This window comes from Hypanus sabinus, chromosome 3 (assembly GCF_030144855.1).
Source record: "Hypanus sabinus isolate sHypSab1 chromosome 3, sHypSab1.hap1, whole genome shotgun sequence".
Classification (NCBI taxonomy): domain Eukaryota; kingdom Metazoa; phylum Chordata; class Chondrichthyes; order Myliobatiformes; family Dasyatidae; genus Hypanus; species Hypanus sabinus.
In genome coordinates this window covers 49,841,152-49,860,095 of record NC_082708.1, presented here as the reverse complement: position 1 = coordinate 49,860,095, position 18,944 = coordinate 49,841,152, and the positions used below count along the sequence as shown (strand labels likewise).

Genomic DNA, 18,944 nt, shown 5'->3' with positions numbered 1-18,944 from the left:
CAAATCAAGTCAAAATCAAGTTTATTGTTATTTCACTATGTACATGTATACCACCAAGTTAGACAACTTTTCTCCAGGCAGGGTGTAAAGCATGGTAATACATACAACACACAATAACTTAAATCTACAAATGAATTACTCATAGACTGATAAAGTACAGTGCATAACTTAAATATTGTAGAGTACAGTACAAATTATCCTGTGATATTTTGCATCACATCATTTTGTTGTCTTTTATATGTTCCACAAACAAATGCCAAATATGATTTTTGTTTTATCCTGCTAGGCCATTGAGAGCAAAGTTGATGAACCTCTTGTATGTTGACTCTGCCGAACCTTATTATTATTTTTTGTGTGTCCTGTTGCAATTTCTTAATAATAAATTCCAATATTTTTGCTAATATTGATATCAGCTTAACTGTTCTTTGGTTTGCTATTTTCCCTCACCTGTCTTTCCTGAATAATGGGCTTATATTTGCTACCTTCTCCTGTTGGGGAACATATCTAGGATCAAAGGAATTTTGGAAGACAGCAATCAGTGCATTAGATAAATTCATGTCCCTCTCCTATCAAGTCATGGGAGACAAATCATCAGGGATTTATTACTTTCAAAAAGAGAAATGACAGAAGAATTATAGGGAAGTTGGTGAGTTGGTTTCCATCCAAAATGAGGTGAACCCTGAAATACATCATGTGAAAGGACAATGGAGATAGAAGCACACATCAAATTTAAGTACTTCAACCCACAAAACTTTGAACCAAGATCTGGGGAATGGGATCAGTCCTTGTTGTTATTTTGACTGTCTTAAGTTTCTGTGATCTGTAGGAATGTTGCACCAGAAAATCCAAGGATCACTCAGGATTCATTGCAGTCATTTCTTCACCTTCAATACTTTGCCACTGATTCCAGATAATGGATTGGCTTTTGCAGCATTAAAGAAAATGGATTTCTTAGAAACAGCATAGCACCAGTCTGCAGTGAGCAATAGTTTGAATCTATGATTGTGTTAGCTCAGGTTGCCATTTCAAGCTTCAGTGCACATAAAATAATCTCACAGGTAAAAGGATAAGAATGTTTACTATAACTGAAACAAGATGTTTTCAGAAAGCTGTTGTCTGCTGTTCACTGTGATTAACACAAAAAAAACTGTAATAAAAACAGACACTGAATCAACAAATATTCCTTAATGAAGAAATACAGGGAAAATACATTCCATCTGAGTCAGAGAAGCAACACTTCATATTCCATTTGGGTAGCCTCCAAACTGATAGCATGAACATCTATTTCTCTAACATCTGGTAATTTCTCCCCTCCTCCCCTTCCTCCCTTTTTCCATTCCCCATCCTGACTCCCGCCTTACCCTTCATTTCTCATCACCCTGCCTCCAACCTCCCTCTGGTGTCCCTCCTTCTTCCTTTATTCCATGATTTTCTCTCCTCTCCTATCTGATTCATTCTTCTTCAGCCCTTTGCCTTTTCCACCGATCACCTCCCAGCTTCTCCCTTTGTCCCCTCCCCCATCCCCCTACCTTCCCCCTCACCTGGATTCACCTGTCAGTCTGAATCCCTCCCCCTCCCCCACCTTCTTGCCCCTTCCTTTCCAGTCCTGATGATGTCTCGGCCTCACACATGGATGCTATCTGACCTGCTGAGCTCCTCCAGCAGTTTGTGTGTGTGACTCTGGATTTTCAGCATCTCTTGCATTAAAAATATTTCTTGACTTTTCTGTTTTTGAAATGAAAACTAAGTATTCCGAGAAACTGATGGAGGATCTGAACACACTTAACACCTATTTCAAGCCATACCTTAGATTAAGTGGTTTAATGAAAGAAGGAATCTTTTAGCATATTTTATATTCTGTTCTGCTTCCCTGTGTCAGTGACACAATATTATACATTTGAATTGATGTTTTAATGCCCCCTAGGGGAAATACATTTTTTGAAATACATTTAGCATTTAAACTTGACATTACTGTACATAGAATTCATTAGAATTAGAAATCTGCCAAAAAAAAATTTGGAGCTTCACTATATCCTCTCAACCACATAAAAGAGGATTTACTTAATTTTATTAAGACATTGCAGGTATCACATGATGATAGAAATCTCTCTGTGCTCAAACTGAAATTTCAATCCGTTGCAAACAAGCATCTATGGTAGTAATACAAATGGAAGTATTAAAACTGTAAATTTCAATCAGGGCAGCAAAGACAAGCCTGGAAGGTATGGGCCAGTGAGACTTACTCAACCAGTCAGTTGCAGGAAAGTTACTGGAGAAGATTCCCCCTGAAAGATAGGGAGTGAGTGGAGGGATCAGCACCATTTTTTTACAGAGGAGATCATGTCTCACAAATCAGAGATTCGAATGAAGGTGGGATCTATGTTTTCACTGTATGGATTTTAGTGATGCTTTGACAAGGTTCCACGTGGAAGGCTGGTCCAAAAGGTTAACACGCATGATTCTGATCTAATTATCCAGACAAATTGACACTTTTTTTTCCACACACTTGTTTCTCAGCCTCATTGCTGTCCTTTGAGACATTTCAGTAAGTTATAGATTTCTTCTGACATCATGTCACAATACCTATTTCATGCACTGACCAGGAGCTGGTCATATACACCCAGACTTCACTGTCTTGCACATGAGTCCATACAACATAGGAGCAAAATTAGGCCGTTTGGTCCATTGAGTTTGCTCTGCCATTCCATCAAGGCTAATATATTATCCCTCTCAAGCCTATTCTCCTGTCTTCTCCCAGTAACCCTTGACACCCTTACTAATTGAGAACCTATTAAGCTCCTCTTTAATAATTTGCCTTCCATGACCATCTGTGGCAATAAACTCCACAGATTCACCACCCTCTGGCTAAAGAGTCAGCACTGTGAATCCATGACTCGGGAAAGACCTAGCCTTTATGTCGCTCTTGCTATACCCTTTGCTAATATTAATTATTTTCATTGCAAACATTTGAGATATTTCAATTTCCTCTTTAATGCTATGGTACAACAACACATTCCCTCATTCAGTGGTAGAATTTTTCTTTGATTTGTTTATGTAGCAACATATGCATAATTTGGCTAAATTATGACTTGTCTCATCTGACAAATGTCCTGCATTTAATCACTAGGTTTACTTTATAGTTCAAACATCATATTCCCCATTAAATAGACTGTCATCAAATTGCTGGTGTGTTAGTTTGCTTTTACCACAGCTACCCATACCTAGAGAACTGTCCATGCACTGTACTGTTGCTGCAAAACATCACACTTCACATTGTATGTCAATGATAAATCTGATTCCAATTTGGATTCTGACTCTGCCTGCATTCACTACACTCTTAATCTGGATTGTACTATCTCACAGTGTCTATAGTGTAGACAATGAAGTACCAGGCCACAGCACTATTCCTCCACCCTGAGTTCACCTGAAAGCCTAAAGTGAATCACTTTAAGATAAGCACTCATACTATCTAAACTACAATCAGTGCTGAAACATCTCAATCCAGCTAATCAAAAGGAGAAATACTTGGAAAGATTGTGGCTAAAGAAATTTCTGAAGCCCAACTTTTGCCCTTGAAACTTGGATAATGCAAATTTATAATAAATTCATTGTTCTGTGTTTATTAAACAGAAATGTGCTTATTGGTGAAGAATTATATTATTTCATCAGATAAAAAGAAACAAAAAGGATATATAACACCAAGGAAAGTTTTAAGAAGTAATTAAGGATCCTTTATGCTGAACATCAGTTCTGGTTGGGTGTTTCTGCAGGTGCAGAATATCTGCTAACTTCTTGGGTATTGACATCAGTCACTGGGACAGGGTTGTCAAAGCCTTCAAGTGCAGCTTGCTGTTGACTCTGGAGTCCAGTTGTATGTGATGGAGTTGAGTTGTAGATGATAAATCCAACCATAATGAGCACAAAAGCCAGGATATACAGAACTGAAAACTAATGATAACAATTGAAGGAAAAATGTATTAAGATTTTTTTACTGCAATTCACTTTACTGTTAAATAATATTCAAATATAGGGTAGACATTTTCCTGATAGGAAAAAGAGGGAAAGTATTAAGCGGTTTATCATATTTGAAAGTAAGAAATCACCAGAGCTAGATGAAATATATTTTAGGCTAGGGGTAGCAAACCTTCTTGATGGCATGTGCCCAAATAGTCGATAATCTTTCTAAGAAATGTCCCATGGTAATTTTGAACAGAAATTATCATCAACTAATGAATTATTAACAATAATTATGCTTTTAATGAGAAAGGAATCCTATTATTTATTTACATATATTCTCTTTTACTATTAATAACAGTATAACAGACAGATTGAAATAAATGAAGCATCCAGAAAACCTATTCAAAACCTAATATTAATCTTTTAAAAATACAAAGGAAAGGTAGCATCGTTTCTAAATAGTATCACTATTGTAACCATTTACTAACTAAATACTGATGTGTACACCAAGTATGAGCGATTTCAAAAGATACCATCCAACATCATGTGTTCTCGCAACTGGTGCCGAGCCGGCGTGAGACATTTCCTGTGAAAACATCTCACTGGGCTTGGGTTGTAAAAATCATTATGTATCTTCCATTATGGGTGTGGGGTTTAAAGAATCAAGAAGCATCATTGCATTCTGTGGTGCCAGCAATATTTTTGGCATTTGTCATCTTGGGCATGTGTGCCAAAGGTTTGTTACCCTCGTTAGGCTGTTGATTGAAGCAAGGAGAAAGAAGGGAGCAGCTGCGACTACATTTCACCCAAACTACAGAGGTGGTGCCAGAGCATCGCTGAAATTGTCGCTTTGTTTAAAAGGGAAGGAAGGGATAAAAAGTTAATTAAAAAATTAATTTAGAAAAGGACTGATTAAATCAATTCTATTGTTCTAATGCTGACAGTGGTGTCTAAGTTGATGGAAAAGCATCTGATGAGTGCAACACACATTTCTGGTCACCAAGTACAAGTGGTGTCTTTTTTTCTGGAGAGGGTGTTGAGGAAAGTTACAAGATGCTGCCAGGAGTGGAAAATTGTAGCTGTGAAAAAGATTGGATAAATTTGAACAATAGAGGCTGAGGGGAGACTTAGTGAAGATATATCGAATTTCACTCCGTTACCATTTTATTTCGTACTCTTGTACACCTGCTCGATAATGCAAATATCTAATCAACCAATCACATGGCAGCAACTCAATGTATAAAAGCATGCGGACATGATCAATAGGTTCAGCTGTTGTTCAGACCAAACATCAGAATGGGGAAGAAATTTGACTCTGACATTGAATGATTGTTGGTGCCAGATGGGGTGGTTTGAATGTCTCAAAGACTGCTGAACTCCTGGGATTCGCATGCACAGTAATCTCTAGATTTTACAGAAAATGGTTCAAAGAACAAAACCAAAAAAAAACATCCAGTGAGTGGCAATTCTGTGGGTGAAAATGCCTTATTAATGAGAGAGATCAGAGCAGAATGCTCAGACTGATTCAAGCTGACAGGAAGGCAACAGTAACTCAAGTAACCACACGTTATGAAAGAGGTATGCAGAAGAGCATCTCTGAACATACAACGCGTCATACCTTGAAGTAGATGGCCTACAGAAGCAGTAGACCATGAACATATACTCGGCACCAGGAAGTACTGTACCAAATAGAGTGTATGTGTGCATGGATATTGCAGAAAACACTAATTTCCAATTAGCACGGGGGGGAGGTCAAACACCAGGTTACATGGATTTAAATAAAATAGTAGAAAGATCAGAGAGGAGATGAGGACGAGAGGAACCAAACTCATGGCCTGAAAGGATGATAGGAATAGAAAACCCCATCACAGTTTAGAAATACCAAATATGTATTTGAAAAACAGTGGTCTGCAAGGCAATGAACCTGTGCTGAGAGATAGCATAATGACGCATGGGCCAGCCAGACCCAGTGTGTGAAATGGCTTCCTTCTACATCACACATTTTCCATGATTCTTTGACTTAAGTTCCACAAAAATCTGAAACCATCCATTTTTCAACTTAGTGGCATGAAAATTAAGACTTCCTCACTAAAATCCAAGACTTTCATGAAATGAGATTTTACTCCAAATAATATTCCAATCCAAATTCTTAAATCTAGAAATTACTTTGTTTTGCAACACCAACTATTTCTCAGCATGCAACAACTTTATATTTAATATAGATAAAGAAGAGTGACTGTCTGAGGGTTTAGCTGTTGTGACTAATGTGCAGAGCTACCCTCCCACACAAGGATACACTTAGTAGTTGCAGATTGTGGAATTACCCTTTAATCATCATCTTAACAAAAAATGCAGAGTTCAAAAGAGAATCTTAATACAAAAACTACTTATATGGGTGGACTGGTTAATATTATAGCAGTCTGTTAAGCTGCAGAGGAGGTTGGTTAATCACGGTTGTGTCTTGATTTTTTTCCTTGATGTTTCCATAGCTACCTTCTACACATTGCCACCAAGAGACATTAACCTTTGCACCATTGTTTAATTATCTATCCAAGAAAATAGCCTGAAAGCTATTATTAGAGATTTAAAAGGGCATTAGTTTGGATCATTGTTCTTAGTTTTGTGAAATTGTCAAAACTTAACACCTTTATGATCATTTAATACAAAAACTATTGGTAAGACCAATCAGATAAATTTCAAGAGTGCCCAGGGCTGGTTAAGATATTTATCCTAATTAAAACTAACTAGCATCTTGTAAAGAGAAGGTAGTTTAGAGAATCTTCTGGAACTCTTCACAGAACCCAGGTCAGAATGGGTGCCCAGATCTCTCAAAGGCACTGTAGACAAGATAGAAACTTCTTCCCACAGAAAGCTGGGAACCTGTTATTGAGATAACGAAAAGCAACACCCATTGAAGTCAACACCAGGCTTGTATCTTCAAAGACAAGGATAGAATACCAGTTGGAGTTTTATGAGCTCATCATGATAAACTAGGTTAGTAAATATATTTAGTACTTTCTCTGATCATCTACATCAGCATTGTATTTCATACAGCACACAGTTATCAACTACTTATTAACAATCTCTATCAATTTCTATCTAATATTCATATGTATCTGCACAAACTCACACTTCATTTTTCAAAGACTCAGTGTCATGTCTCACAGCTTGCGCAGACTTTCATCTATTCAAATATGACTCTTCCTCATAAAATAAACTGACAGACAACTGGTGTCTGCTAAACAACAAACAACTTTGTGGGCCAGATGGTCTGTTCCTATGCTGTACTGTTCTATGTTCGAAGTTCTGTACCATATCACACCCCGAGTGGGGAAAGAGTAGGCCATTAATGAAGCTGTTACAACTCTGGTGTGTCAGCAGCTTTGAGAGCACAGAAGATGACAATACCTTCAAATGTAATCCTCCACCCATTTCAGGCAATGTTGTGATGACCAAGTCTTCACTGCATAACAAAAGAGCAGAGATGGAGATACGCCACCACTTAGTTACCACTTATTCACTACAACTACCAATTCATGGCCTGGACTCAGCTACAGCCAGCATAGGGGAGAGAATAGAAAATATAGCAATTCTCCAGAGAAGTAAAGCTGTATATGAGAATTGAGTGTGGTCTTAAATTCAGCATAGCACAAGATACCTCGCCCACAAACTCATGAATGTGCAACCACAAATATACAAATCAAGAGCAGGAGTTGGCAATTCAGGCTCTCGTCTGTTTTGTCCTTTATGAAGATTGTGGCTGATTTGATTGTAACTTCAACTCTGCTTTCCCACTTACCTGAGGTAATTTTTCATCCCTTTATATAAGAATCTACCAATTGCTGCCTTAAAATTATTCAAAGGAGAGTTCCAAAGACTCCAAAGAAAATGTTGCTTTATTTCTACCTTAAACGGACAACCCTTTATTCTTAAACAGTAACCGTTTCTCTGCCAGAAACCTATGGACCAGATGCTGCAAGGCTGCCCAGGCACTCAGTGTTACCTGAGTGACATCATTGTTACCAGTGAGGATGAACAGGATCATCTCCAATATATCAAGACACTGTTAAAAAGATTAGAGGATTATGGGCTCAGAGCACAACGCAACATGTGAATTATTTAAACCAAGCATCACTTACTGTGGTCACACCATTGGCACACAAGATTTACACAAGTGTGCTGAGAAAATTCAAGCAGTGGTGGATGACCCAAGGTCAAAGGACATATCACAGTTGTGGTCCTTTAGGATTTGTCATTTACCAAAACAGGTTCCTGTCAAACCTGGCTACTGTGCTCCACCCCTTGAACTCATTACTGCAGGCTGGGAAAAAAAGGTAATGGACAAAGTAGCTTGAGGTGGCTTTCCAAAAGGTAAAGGAAATGGTGATGTCTGACTCAGTAATCACACGTTGTGATCCACGTCATCCAGTGAAGCTTGCCTTATGGTAAAGGTGCAGTTATGTCACATGTGGTGAGTGATAGAAGTGAATGTCCCAAAGCTTTTGCATCACGTTTCCGTACAGCTCTAGAGAAAAATTATGCACAGATTGACAGGGAGACCTTGAGCCTGGTTTGAGTTGTACAATGTTTACCAGTACTTCTATGGGAGAGAGTTTACCCTCATACTGATCATCAACCCCGGTGTCCATTTTCAATCCACAGAAGGCTGTTCCACTAACAGCAGCAACAGCGCAGATGCAGAGATGTGCTCTGTTTCTTGAAGAACACAATTACAAGATCAAATTCAAGAGGACAGCTAATCATGGAAATGCTGATGGGCTGTCCCATCAACCCTTTGAAAATTTCAGAAGGAGAATGCAGGACAAGCAGCTGAGAGAAAATGACAGCTCCTCAAACAAATAGGTTCAATGTTCCACTTCTAGACAAGCAGCCCTGGCAAAGGACGACAGAGGTGATCAAAAGTGGCTGCCTGGAAAGACTAAGAACAAAACTAGACCACTTTCCTACACAATAGAGATTGTGTCTGATGTCACCTGGAGGTGAGGCATTGATCAGTTAAGGAGAATAGAGTCAATTGTTCGAGCAGGAAGGTGTTCAGAGCTGCAAGAACCACTTCCTGCACTCCCAGAGTCAACTGCTACAACCACCATGGAGGAGGCCCCAGAACCTGAGATTGTTTCACAGCCACAAGTCTCACCTGCCAAGCAGAGTGAATCCCACCCCAATCCCAACCTTGTCAGGAAAAACATTATCCCAGAAGAGTAAGAAATCCTCCACAGCATTTAAATCTTGAGGCCTGATTGGGACAATTTAAAATTTACAATGCTCTGCTTGTCTCGTTACGTACTCCATAACAGGTTAAAAAGAACCAGCAGAAATGGACACACCTGGAGTCCAAGTCTTCCGTTATAAACACTATTTTATCAGTAACTATGTGATAAATTAATATAAAACAAGATAAGGCAAACAGGTTAGCAAAGTATATGCAATTATAAGTGAGTAAATAAAGTTCCCCCAAACTTCTTCCAGCTTAGGTGATGAAATGATACAGTCGTACGATGGTATAGGTATGCAGTCAGTTCAGTTCTGGATATTGAATTGAGTAGATTGGAGAGAAAGGAAAACAAAGTACACAAGTATTCCCGGCTCCCATCTTTTTCTTTTGATTAGTTTTCAGAGTTACAAAACATGATGGCAGCACGGTAGCATCATGGTTAGCACAACACTTTACAGTACAGTTGACCCAAGTTCAATTCCTACTGCTGCCTATAAGGAGTCTGTATGTTCTCCCCATGACTGCATGGGTTTCCTCCAGGTGCTCTGGTTTCTTTCCACAGTCCAAAGATGTAACAATTGGTAAGTTAATTGGTCGTTGTAAATTGTCTTGTGATTGGGCTGATTGCTGGGCAGCATGGCTTGAACGGCCAGAAGGGCTTATTCCATGCTCAATAAATAAATAACAAAATCCCTTATACTTTGAGGATTGGTTGCAATGACTCTAGAAAACCAAAAGAGAATATTACCTAACTAATCTTGCCCATTAACTTGTACAGAGATTTCCCGGGGTTTGAATAAATTTCTACATGCCGCCACTAATATAATTTATGTAATCCTTTATTCATTATAATTGTCAGAAGTTGTTTTTTTGTTGCATGTAGTGCCAACACACCACAGCAAGTTATTAATACATATAAATGTACAGTATTTGGCAAATGAAGTTAATCCTTGATCATGATATTATGTACTTTCAAAGTAGAAGGCCAGTACAGGCTGGCAGCTCCACCAATACCCACAGCCACTCACCCTTCATCCCCAAATCAATTTTAACATTTTTGGTAGGAATAGATCTTTGAAGGGTGAAAGTAAAGACTGGGTGGAGCAGCTCAGGGACAATGCATAGCCAGCATTTCATTCCTTTCATCGTGGTGAAAGAACTAAAAGTCTGCAGGTCATCTATACAGGCATATTGCCCAGAAAATTTTAATTTCACACACCTGATCTACTGTGTCTATTGACATCTTGAGGTCTACTGTGAAAAAGGATTCCAGTGTAATTGCTCTTAATTATATGTAAGGTGCATTCAAAGTCTTGTTTTGTTTCTGATCTTTATACTCCACAAGCCCACTGCTAATAATTATCAAATAATGCTAGTTCATGAACCTACTGAAGTAAACACACTCTTTAATGCATGACAGCAGCAGTAACTGGTATTGAAAAAAGATGAACTCATACTCAAGTCATACTCTGGAGAACTCCTTTAGAGAAAAATAACAGCTTTTGAAGTTCCAATTGCTATCTTATTTGTTGCTTAAAACTTCATTGGGAGAAATTACTAAATAAATAAATATGTAATTGTTTTTTGAACCAAAAAACTTATTTGGCATTCTTCTGCAACAAGCTTGTACACAACAAGCAACAGGAGAAAGAAATGTCTGATTGGTTCAATTTCAATCCCAGGCTCATTTGCAGGAAGTCCATATACAACTTCCAGATATGTTGGTTGGCCATTACTGAAGTCTCCATTGCATGTGAAGGTGTTTTTTTGTAGCAAGTTCAAGTTCAACTTTGGATATCTCACCAAGAGTTAATGCTGTTACTTATTAACTAATCCAGAAGTACAGGATCATATTTTTAGCTTTTGCTCACTCTCCAAAAGTATTACTGATGTTATTTTTAGGTGAATCAAATTGTCCATTACTTATTGTAAACTTAGACAACTGTCAAATTCCTTCATATCTTCTATATTCATTCTAACTCAGTCTTTGCAGTAGGCTGCAAAGTGTGACATGTCAGTAAATCCTGAGCAGAGTTTTCTTCTCGCATGCTCACTGAAATCATCTTTTTCAACTTTACAATTTTGCTTATGTAGTCATACTTCTCTCCCTTTTGGCTGTTCATCCTGATATTACCATTACTTGGCTCATCAAGTGTGCTCCACCATTCAATCACGGTTGATCCTTTTTCCCTTCCTCAACCCATTCCCCGGCTTTCTCCCTGTAACCTTTGATGCCGTGTCCAATCAAGAACCTGTCAATCTCTGCCTTAAATAGACACAAAGACCTGGCCTCCACAGCTGCCTTTGGTAACAAATTCCAGAAATTCACCACCACCTGGCTAAAGAAATTTCTCTGCATCTCTATTCTCTGTTTTAAATGGACTCACCTCTATCCTGAGGCTGTACTGTCTTCTCCTAGACTTCCCCCACCATGGGAAACACCCTTTCAACATTTACTCTGTTTCAGCCTTTTCAAAAGGTTTCAATGAGTGAGATTCCACCCCCCCCATTCTTCTAAATTACAGTGAGTACAGCCCCAGAGCCATCAAATGTTCCTCAAATGATAACCCTTTCATTCCCAGAATTGTCCTTGTGAACAACTTCTGAACCCTCGCCAATGTCAGCACATCTTTTCTAAGATGAGGAGCCCAAAACTGTTCACTTTCTTGCCCGTTCTCCTAATCTGTCAAAGTCTTTCTGCACCTATGATGCACCATCAATAACTCTGAGACGTGGGTTAAGGTAGGCTTTTATTGGCTGGAAGAAAGCACAAGCAGCAAGTGACCATCACACGACATCCTGGAGACTGAGGAAGGGTCTGTGCCTCCAATCGCCTTTATACCGGGGTCTGTGGGAGGAGCCACAGGAGCAGTCAGCGGGGGGGGAGTGTCCAGACAGGTAAATGTAGTTCACCACAACCTACCTGTTTCCTCAACACTACCTGCCACTATACCAATCTTCGTATCATTTGCAAACTTGGCAACAAAGCCATCTATTCCATTATTTAAATCATTGAAATACGGCACAGAAAGAAGCGGTCCCAACACTGACCCCTGCAGAAAACTTCTTGTCACTGGCAGCCAACCAGACAAGGATCCTTTTATTCCCACTCGCTGCCTCCTACCAATTTGCATCCCTTTTATCCATCCTACGTGTAATCTCCTCAAAGAATTCCAACAGGTTCATCAAGCAAGATTTTCCCTTAGGAAAACTAGGATGACGTTGTCCTACCTTGTCCATTGTCACCATAACCTCGTCCTTAACAATTGACTCCAACATCTTCCCAACCACTGAGGTCAGGCTGACTGGTCTATAATTTCCTTTCTGCTGCCTTCCTCCTTTCTTAAAGAGTTGAGTGACATTTGCATTTTACTAGTCCTCTGGCACTATGCCAGAGCTCAATGATTTTTGAAAAATCATTGCAAATGCCTCCACAATCTGTAACTCTACCCTTTTCAGAATCCTGGGGTGCAGTTAATCTGGTCCAGGTAACTTATGTACCCTTAGGTCTTTCAGCTCTTTGAGACCTTCTCCCTTGTAATAGTAACTGCACCCACTTCTCTTCCCTCACACCTGTGGTGAACTATGTGCCAGTCTGTACACGCCCCCTGCTGACTGCTCCTGTGGCTCCTCCCACAGGCCCCTGTATAAAGGCGATCTGAGGCCTGATCCTCGGCCTCAGTCTCCAGGATGTAGTATGGTGGTCACTCACTGATTGTTCCTTCTTCCAGTCAATAAAAGCCGATATCTCAACTTCACGTCTCAGAGTGAGTTATTGATGGTGCATCAATTTTCAGCTCTTTGAGACCTTCTCCCTTGTAATAGTAACTGCACCCACTTCTCTTCCCTCACACCCTTCAACACCTGGCACTCTGCTAGTATCTGCCACAGTGAAGACTGATGTAAGATACCCATTTAGTTCAACTTCCATCTCCTTATCATTTCTCTGGCCTTATTTCTAGCGGTCTTATATCCACTTTCATCTCTTTTTTTATTTTTTAACATACTTGAAAAAGCTTTTACTATCAATTTTGATATGGTTTGCTAGCTTGCTTTTATATTTCATCTTTTCCCTGCTAATTATTATTTTAGTTGCTCTCTGTGGTTTTTAAAAGCTTCCCAATCCACTGTCTTCCCACTAAATTTTGCTTTGTTTTATGCCCTTTCTTTTGATTTTACATTAGCTTTGACATCCCCTGTCAGCCACAGTTGTACTATTTTGCTATTTGAGTATTTCTTTGTTTTTGGAATACATCTATCCTACACCTTCCTCATTTTTCCTAGAAACTCACAGCATTGCTGCTCTGCTGGCATCCCTGCTAGCAGCTCCTTCCTATTTACTTTGGCCAACTCCTCTCTCATACCACTGTAATTTCCCTTACTCCACTGAAATACTGCTACATCAGGCTTTACTTTCTCCCTATCAAATTTCAAGTTGAACTCAGTCATATTGTGATCACTGGTTCTTTTACCTTAAGCTCCCTAATCGCCTCCGGTTCATTACATAACACCCAATCCAGTATAGCTGATCCCCTAGTAGGCTCAATGACAAACTGCTCTAAAAAGCCATCTCATAGGCCTTCAACAAACTCTCTCTCTTGGAAATCCATTACCAACCTAATTTTCCCAATCAACCTGCATGTTAAAATCTCCCAAGACTATGATAACATTGCCCTTTTGACACGCCTTTACTATTTCCTGTTTTAATCTGTGGTCCACATCACAGCTACTGTTGGGAGGCCTGTATATAACTGCCATCCTGTCCATTTACCCTTGCAGTTTCTCAACCCACAAGGATTTAACACTTCCAATCCTATGTCACATCTTTCTATTTATTTAATGCCATTCTTTACCAGCAGAGCTATGCCACCCCCTCTGCCTACCTTCCTAACCCTCCGATACAACGTGTAACCTTGGACACTCAGCTCCCAACTACAACCATCCTTCAGCCATGATTCAGTGATGGCCACAACATCATACCTGGCAATCCGTAATATTGCAACAAGATCATCCACCTCCTTTCTTTTGCTCTGTGCCTTGAACTACTATCCTAGCCAGGTAACATTATTCCTAAACCTACAAACTAATCACTAACTGAGAATACCTTTACATTGGTTTAAACCACATTTCCCATCATCTAAATTCTTGCCACTTTTCCAGATCCCTAAGAATCACCCTATAACATTCACTTAAGGTAAAGGAACCCTTAGGAGACAGTAATCATAATATGATGGAAATCACCCTGTAGTTTGAGGAGGATGAATTGTCATAAATAAGTTCCAATGGCATTGTCCAGAAGATCTTTTGCTCTGGCTTATTCCCTTTGTTCTTGCAACACAGATCAGCTCCCTGTACTTTAACTCCACCATTGATGCAATTTACAAACATCTGCCTTGTTCACTGAAACTCGTTCCCATTAATACTGATCCATCACATCTCCTTGGGGTTTACCACAGAAACTTTATCAGGATTGGTCATGCAACCTTTAGGTTAAATCTATAACTCAAATTGAATGTTATTTCATGTTTAAAATGACTGCTCTTTGCAACTGAGAGAAACAGCCTGTGATGTAGTTATGATCCATGTAATTGGTAATCCTATTTAGGATTTCATTTGAAAGAGCTTTTATTATGTGCAAGTGAAATCATAATTGTTCTTCACTAATTCTATTCTTACTGAAATTAATATACGTTTAAAGTTCATTTATTTAAAAATGTGATGGATAAAACATGATTTACTATTCAAGTAATCCATTATTTCTCTGAATAGTTTTATTAGATATTTACTAATATATTAACATCAGTTTTTCATGCCATAACTCTGTTACTAACTCTGGAGCAACCACACAAAATGCTGGAGGAACTCAGCAAGTCTAGATGCCCCTTTTCTTTCCAGTCCTGATTTCCAGTCTCAGCCCGAAACATTAACTATTTCTTCCTCTACATAGATGCTGCCTGACTTGCTGAGTTTCTCCAGCATTTCTTTGTGTGTTGCTCAAGATTTCCAGCATCTGCAAAATCTCTTGCATCGATGATTTACCGGTACTAACTCTGTCAGGTTAAGATACAACTAGGCTAAATCTGCCAGGTTAGCTGTAACAAACAAGAGAAAATCTGCAGAAGTTGGAAATCCAAGCAACACACACAAAATGCTGGAGGAACTCATCAGTACAGGCAGCATCGCTGGAAAAGAGTACAATCGACATTTCAGGCCAAGACCCTTCAGCAAGACTGGGGAAGAATGCTGAGGGGTAGATTTAAAAGGTGTTGGGGGGGACGGAGAAACACAAGGTGATAGGAGAAACCAGGAGTGGGAGAGATGAAGCAAATATCTTGGAAGTTGATTGTTGAAAGAGATACAGAGCTGGAGAAGTGGGGGGGGGGGAATATAATAGGAGAGGACAGAAGGCCATGGAAGAGAGAAAAGGGAGGTGATGAGCAGGCAAAGAGATAAGGTAAGTGAAGAAAAAGGGGATGAGGACTGGTGAAGGAGTGGGCAGGGGGGCCATTACTGGAAGTTCGATAAATCAATGTTCGTCCATCAGGGTGGAGACTACTCAGCCGGTATATAAGGTGTTATTCCTCCAACCTGAGTGTGGCTTCATCTTGACAGTAGAGGAGGCCATGGATAGACATATCTGAATAGGAATGGGAAGTGGAATTAAAATGGGTGGCCACTGGGAGATCCCAATTCTTCTGGTGGACAAAGCGTGGCTGCTTGGTGAAACGGTCTCCCAATCTACGTCAGGTCTCACCGAAGTACAGGAGGCCACACAGGGAGCACCGGTCACAGTAAGTGACCCCTACAGACTCTCAGGTGAAGTGTTGCCTCACCTTGAAGGACTGTTTGGGGCCCTGAATAGTAGTGAGGGAGGAGGTGTAGGGGCAGGTGTAAGATTAGCTGTAAGGAGGCTATAGTTTCATAACTAAGCAAAAAGATTCTTTCAGTCTTCAAGTTCTGAGCTACCACGCAGGTATGATTATCCCTTTCAGGAAACAGGCCTGATCCTTGTCACTCAGCACGGTGGATACCATGAGCACCTGTGAGGTCAGTGATGCGCGATGTTCCAGCATAGCCCACATTAGCAGTGATCCTGCCAGAAGTACCAAGTGGATCCTTCTTCAGATGAGGCTCCAACAATCACAGAAGCAGTCTTCAGACCATATAATTCAGTCTGAGTCTTATCAAGAGAAGGCTGAGGCAATGGAGAACGCAAAGAGTATAAAGCCAGACAATATCCTAATCGCCTTTGCATGTCATGTCAAGGAAAAGGAGGGAAAGCAATATCTGGTTAATATTCAACCAATCAGTCTGCCCCCATCATTAGAAAAGTTCTTTCAAGTGACACAGTAATGCTTGTTTCAGGGACCACTTGACTCCACAACTCAATATGGCCTTAATCCAAATGTTAATTTTATTTTTATTTAGAGATACTGGACCAGTAGGCCTGTGCTACCTGATTGCACCCTGTGACCAATTAACCTACAAACCTGTCTGTCTGTGGAAAGTGAGAGAAAACTGGAACACCCTGAAGAAAATGTATAAACTCCTGACAGACAATGGTGGGAATTGAACCCATGAACCATGCTGCACCATGATCAACCAATGTTGACCACACAGCTGAAGTGCAGAGGTGAGGTGAAAGGAAGCTTTTGACTGAGTAGGATGTCATTGGCTTTGGTAAAACTGTTGGCCATGAAGGAATTAAAATATGGAAGAAAATGTCAAACTTGAATGGGTCTAAGTCAGTGGAAGTAGACAAACCAGATGTCTTTGATCTTGCCATGTGCTTGAAGGAATGGAGGTTGCCATTTTGTGAACTGTTTGATTAACTGATTCTTGTTCTGGAATACAATCAGAGCAATTGAACCTGGACACAAGAACCTTATGCTAATGATCTGCTAAACCTGAGATCATTTTCAGATAAACTGTTTATTGTGTGTACCTTTGGCAAATTGGTAGGGGTAATCTAATTTTCTCTGCAATCCGGTTTGACTGGTTTGAAGCAGAGTTGAATAGAACAAAAGAAGTTGCCTAAGGCACGAAGTTGTGTAGCTCTTGGCTACTTCCAGTGGGAATCAAGGTCAGTCCGACGACCTTGAGCCAACATGATTGAAATACAACATTTGAACTGATAAGGAAAGAGTATAAGAATCGGGCTTTGAATGCAAAGTGGCAAAAACTCCCAGATACAATTGCAAGGAAGACCCCCATGCCAGAGGCTGGGAGAAACTGGATCAATTATTTGGCCAATGGGAGATACCCTGTATCGGTGTTATAAATTGGAGAAGTGGTCTGAGTGAGTGTTGGTATAGAGGGAACAGTAGAATTCATGTTTAAGTTGTTGGCCTGGGGTCAACATAGTTACATTGTTGTTTGTGCAGAGACAATAAAATGCGAGCTTCGATTAATTACAAGTTGTGTAGTAAAGTACCTAACCTAGATTTTCTACTTGCCTGGATGATCACGGATCCAAAACTCTCAGGAAGCTTAACATCCTCCAGGTCAAAAGAGCTCACTTGGTGAGCATCCCATTCAACACTGGTACATTCATTCCCTTCACCATTGGTATACTGTAACTACAGCAAGTGTACCATTTACAAAATGCAAAATACATTGCAATTACTTCAGGTTATCTCATCAGTGCATCCAAAATCCATGGCCTCTACCACCTTGGAAACACAAGGACAGCTGGCACTAAGAAGGATGAGAGGGGATCTGATTGAAACATATAAGATTATTAAGGGATTGGACACACTGGAGGCAGGAAGCATGTTCCCGCTGATGGGTGAGTCCAGAACTAAAGGCCACAGTTTAAGAATAAGGGGTAGGCCATTTAGAACAGAGATGCGGAAAAACTTTCTCACCCAGAGAGTGGTGGATATGTGGAATGCTCTGCCCCAGAAGGCAGTGGAGGCCAAGTCTCTGGATGCTTTCAAGAGAGAGTTAGATAGGGCTCTTTTAGATAGTGGGGCCAAGGGATATGGGGAGAGGGCAGCAATGGGGTATGGATTGCGTATGATCAGCCATGATCACAGTGAATGGCAGTGCTGGCTAGAAGGACCGAATGGCCTACTCCTGCACTTACTGTCTATTGTCTATTAAAGGAACACCACCACCTGTATGTTCCATTCCAAGTTACACACCACCTTGGCTTTGAAATGTAAAACTGTTCCTTCACTCATACTGAATCTAAATCCTGGAATTCCCTACCCAGTTAACACCATGGGAGTATTTTCAGCTAAAGGACAACAGTGATTCAAGGGGGTGATTCACCATTCCTTCTCAAGGATAACCAGGGATGGGCCATTAACACTGCCTTGCGAGGAGCTAGGCATCCAGAAAAAACTGTTTAAACAAAGAATGCATGGTAACAACTTTCTGAAAAGTGGTTCAAGCTCATGACCTACAAGAATCCAAAGATAAATGGATCACTAACATACCCACTTTAAAGAAGAGCTTGTGAATATTCTGGTGGGCCTGCAACTAATGAATTTAATACCCTGGCTTTGTAAGAAATATATATATACAGCAGACAGCAAATCTCTCATTCAATCTTGAGATGTCAACTATGTATCACAACATACACTCAGTGACCACGTTTTTTAGGTACATATATACACCCGTTTGTAAATGTAAATATCTAATCAGCCAGTCATGTGTCAGCAATTCAAGCATAAAAGTATTCCCACACCGGTTTGTATGGTGCTTTTTCTTTGCTCCAGATTCCAACATCTGCAGACTGTTATAT

The 18,944-nt window shown here is 40.0% G+C and overlaps 1 protein-coding gene across 4 annotated transcripts in view; it reads right to left on the bottom strand.

Moving 5' to 3' along the window:
- Positions 1-1,059: 1,059 nt before the first annotated feature.
- LOC132391303 (solute carrier family 35 member F2-like) overlaps positions 1,060-18,944 on the bottom strand; it is a 70,910-nt gene continuing 53,025 nt past the window's right edge. For 3 of the 4 annotated variants that reach the window (XM_059964297.1, XM_059964298.1, XM_059964295.1), the window contains one exon: positions 1,060-3,948. In XM_059964297.1, coding sequence (XP_059820280.1) covers positions 3,745-3,948 — 204 coding nt within the window. In that variant the 3' untranslated portion in view covers positions 1,060-3,744. Of the gene's footprint in view, positions 3,949-13,230; positions 17,773-18,944 lie in introns of those variants that run through there. The other variant, XM_059964299.1, reaches the window with a different exon arrangement.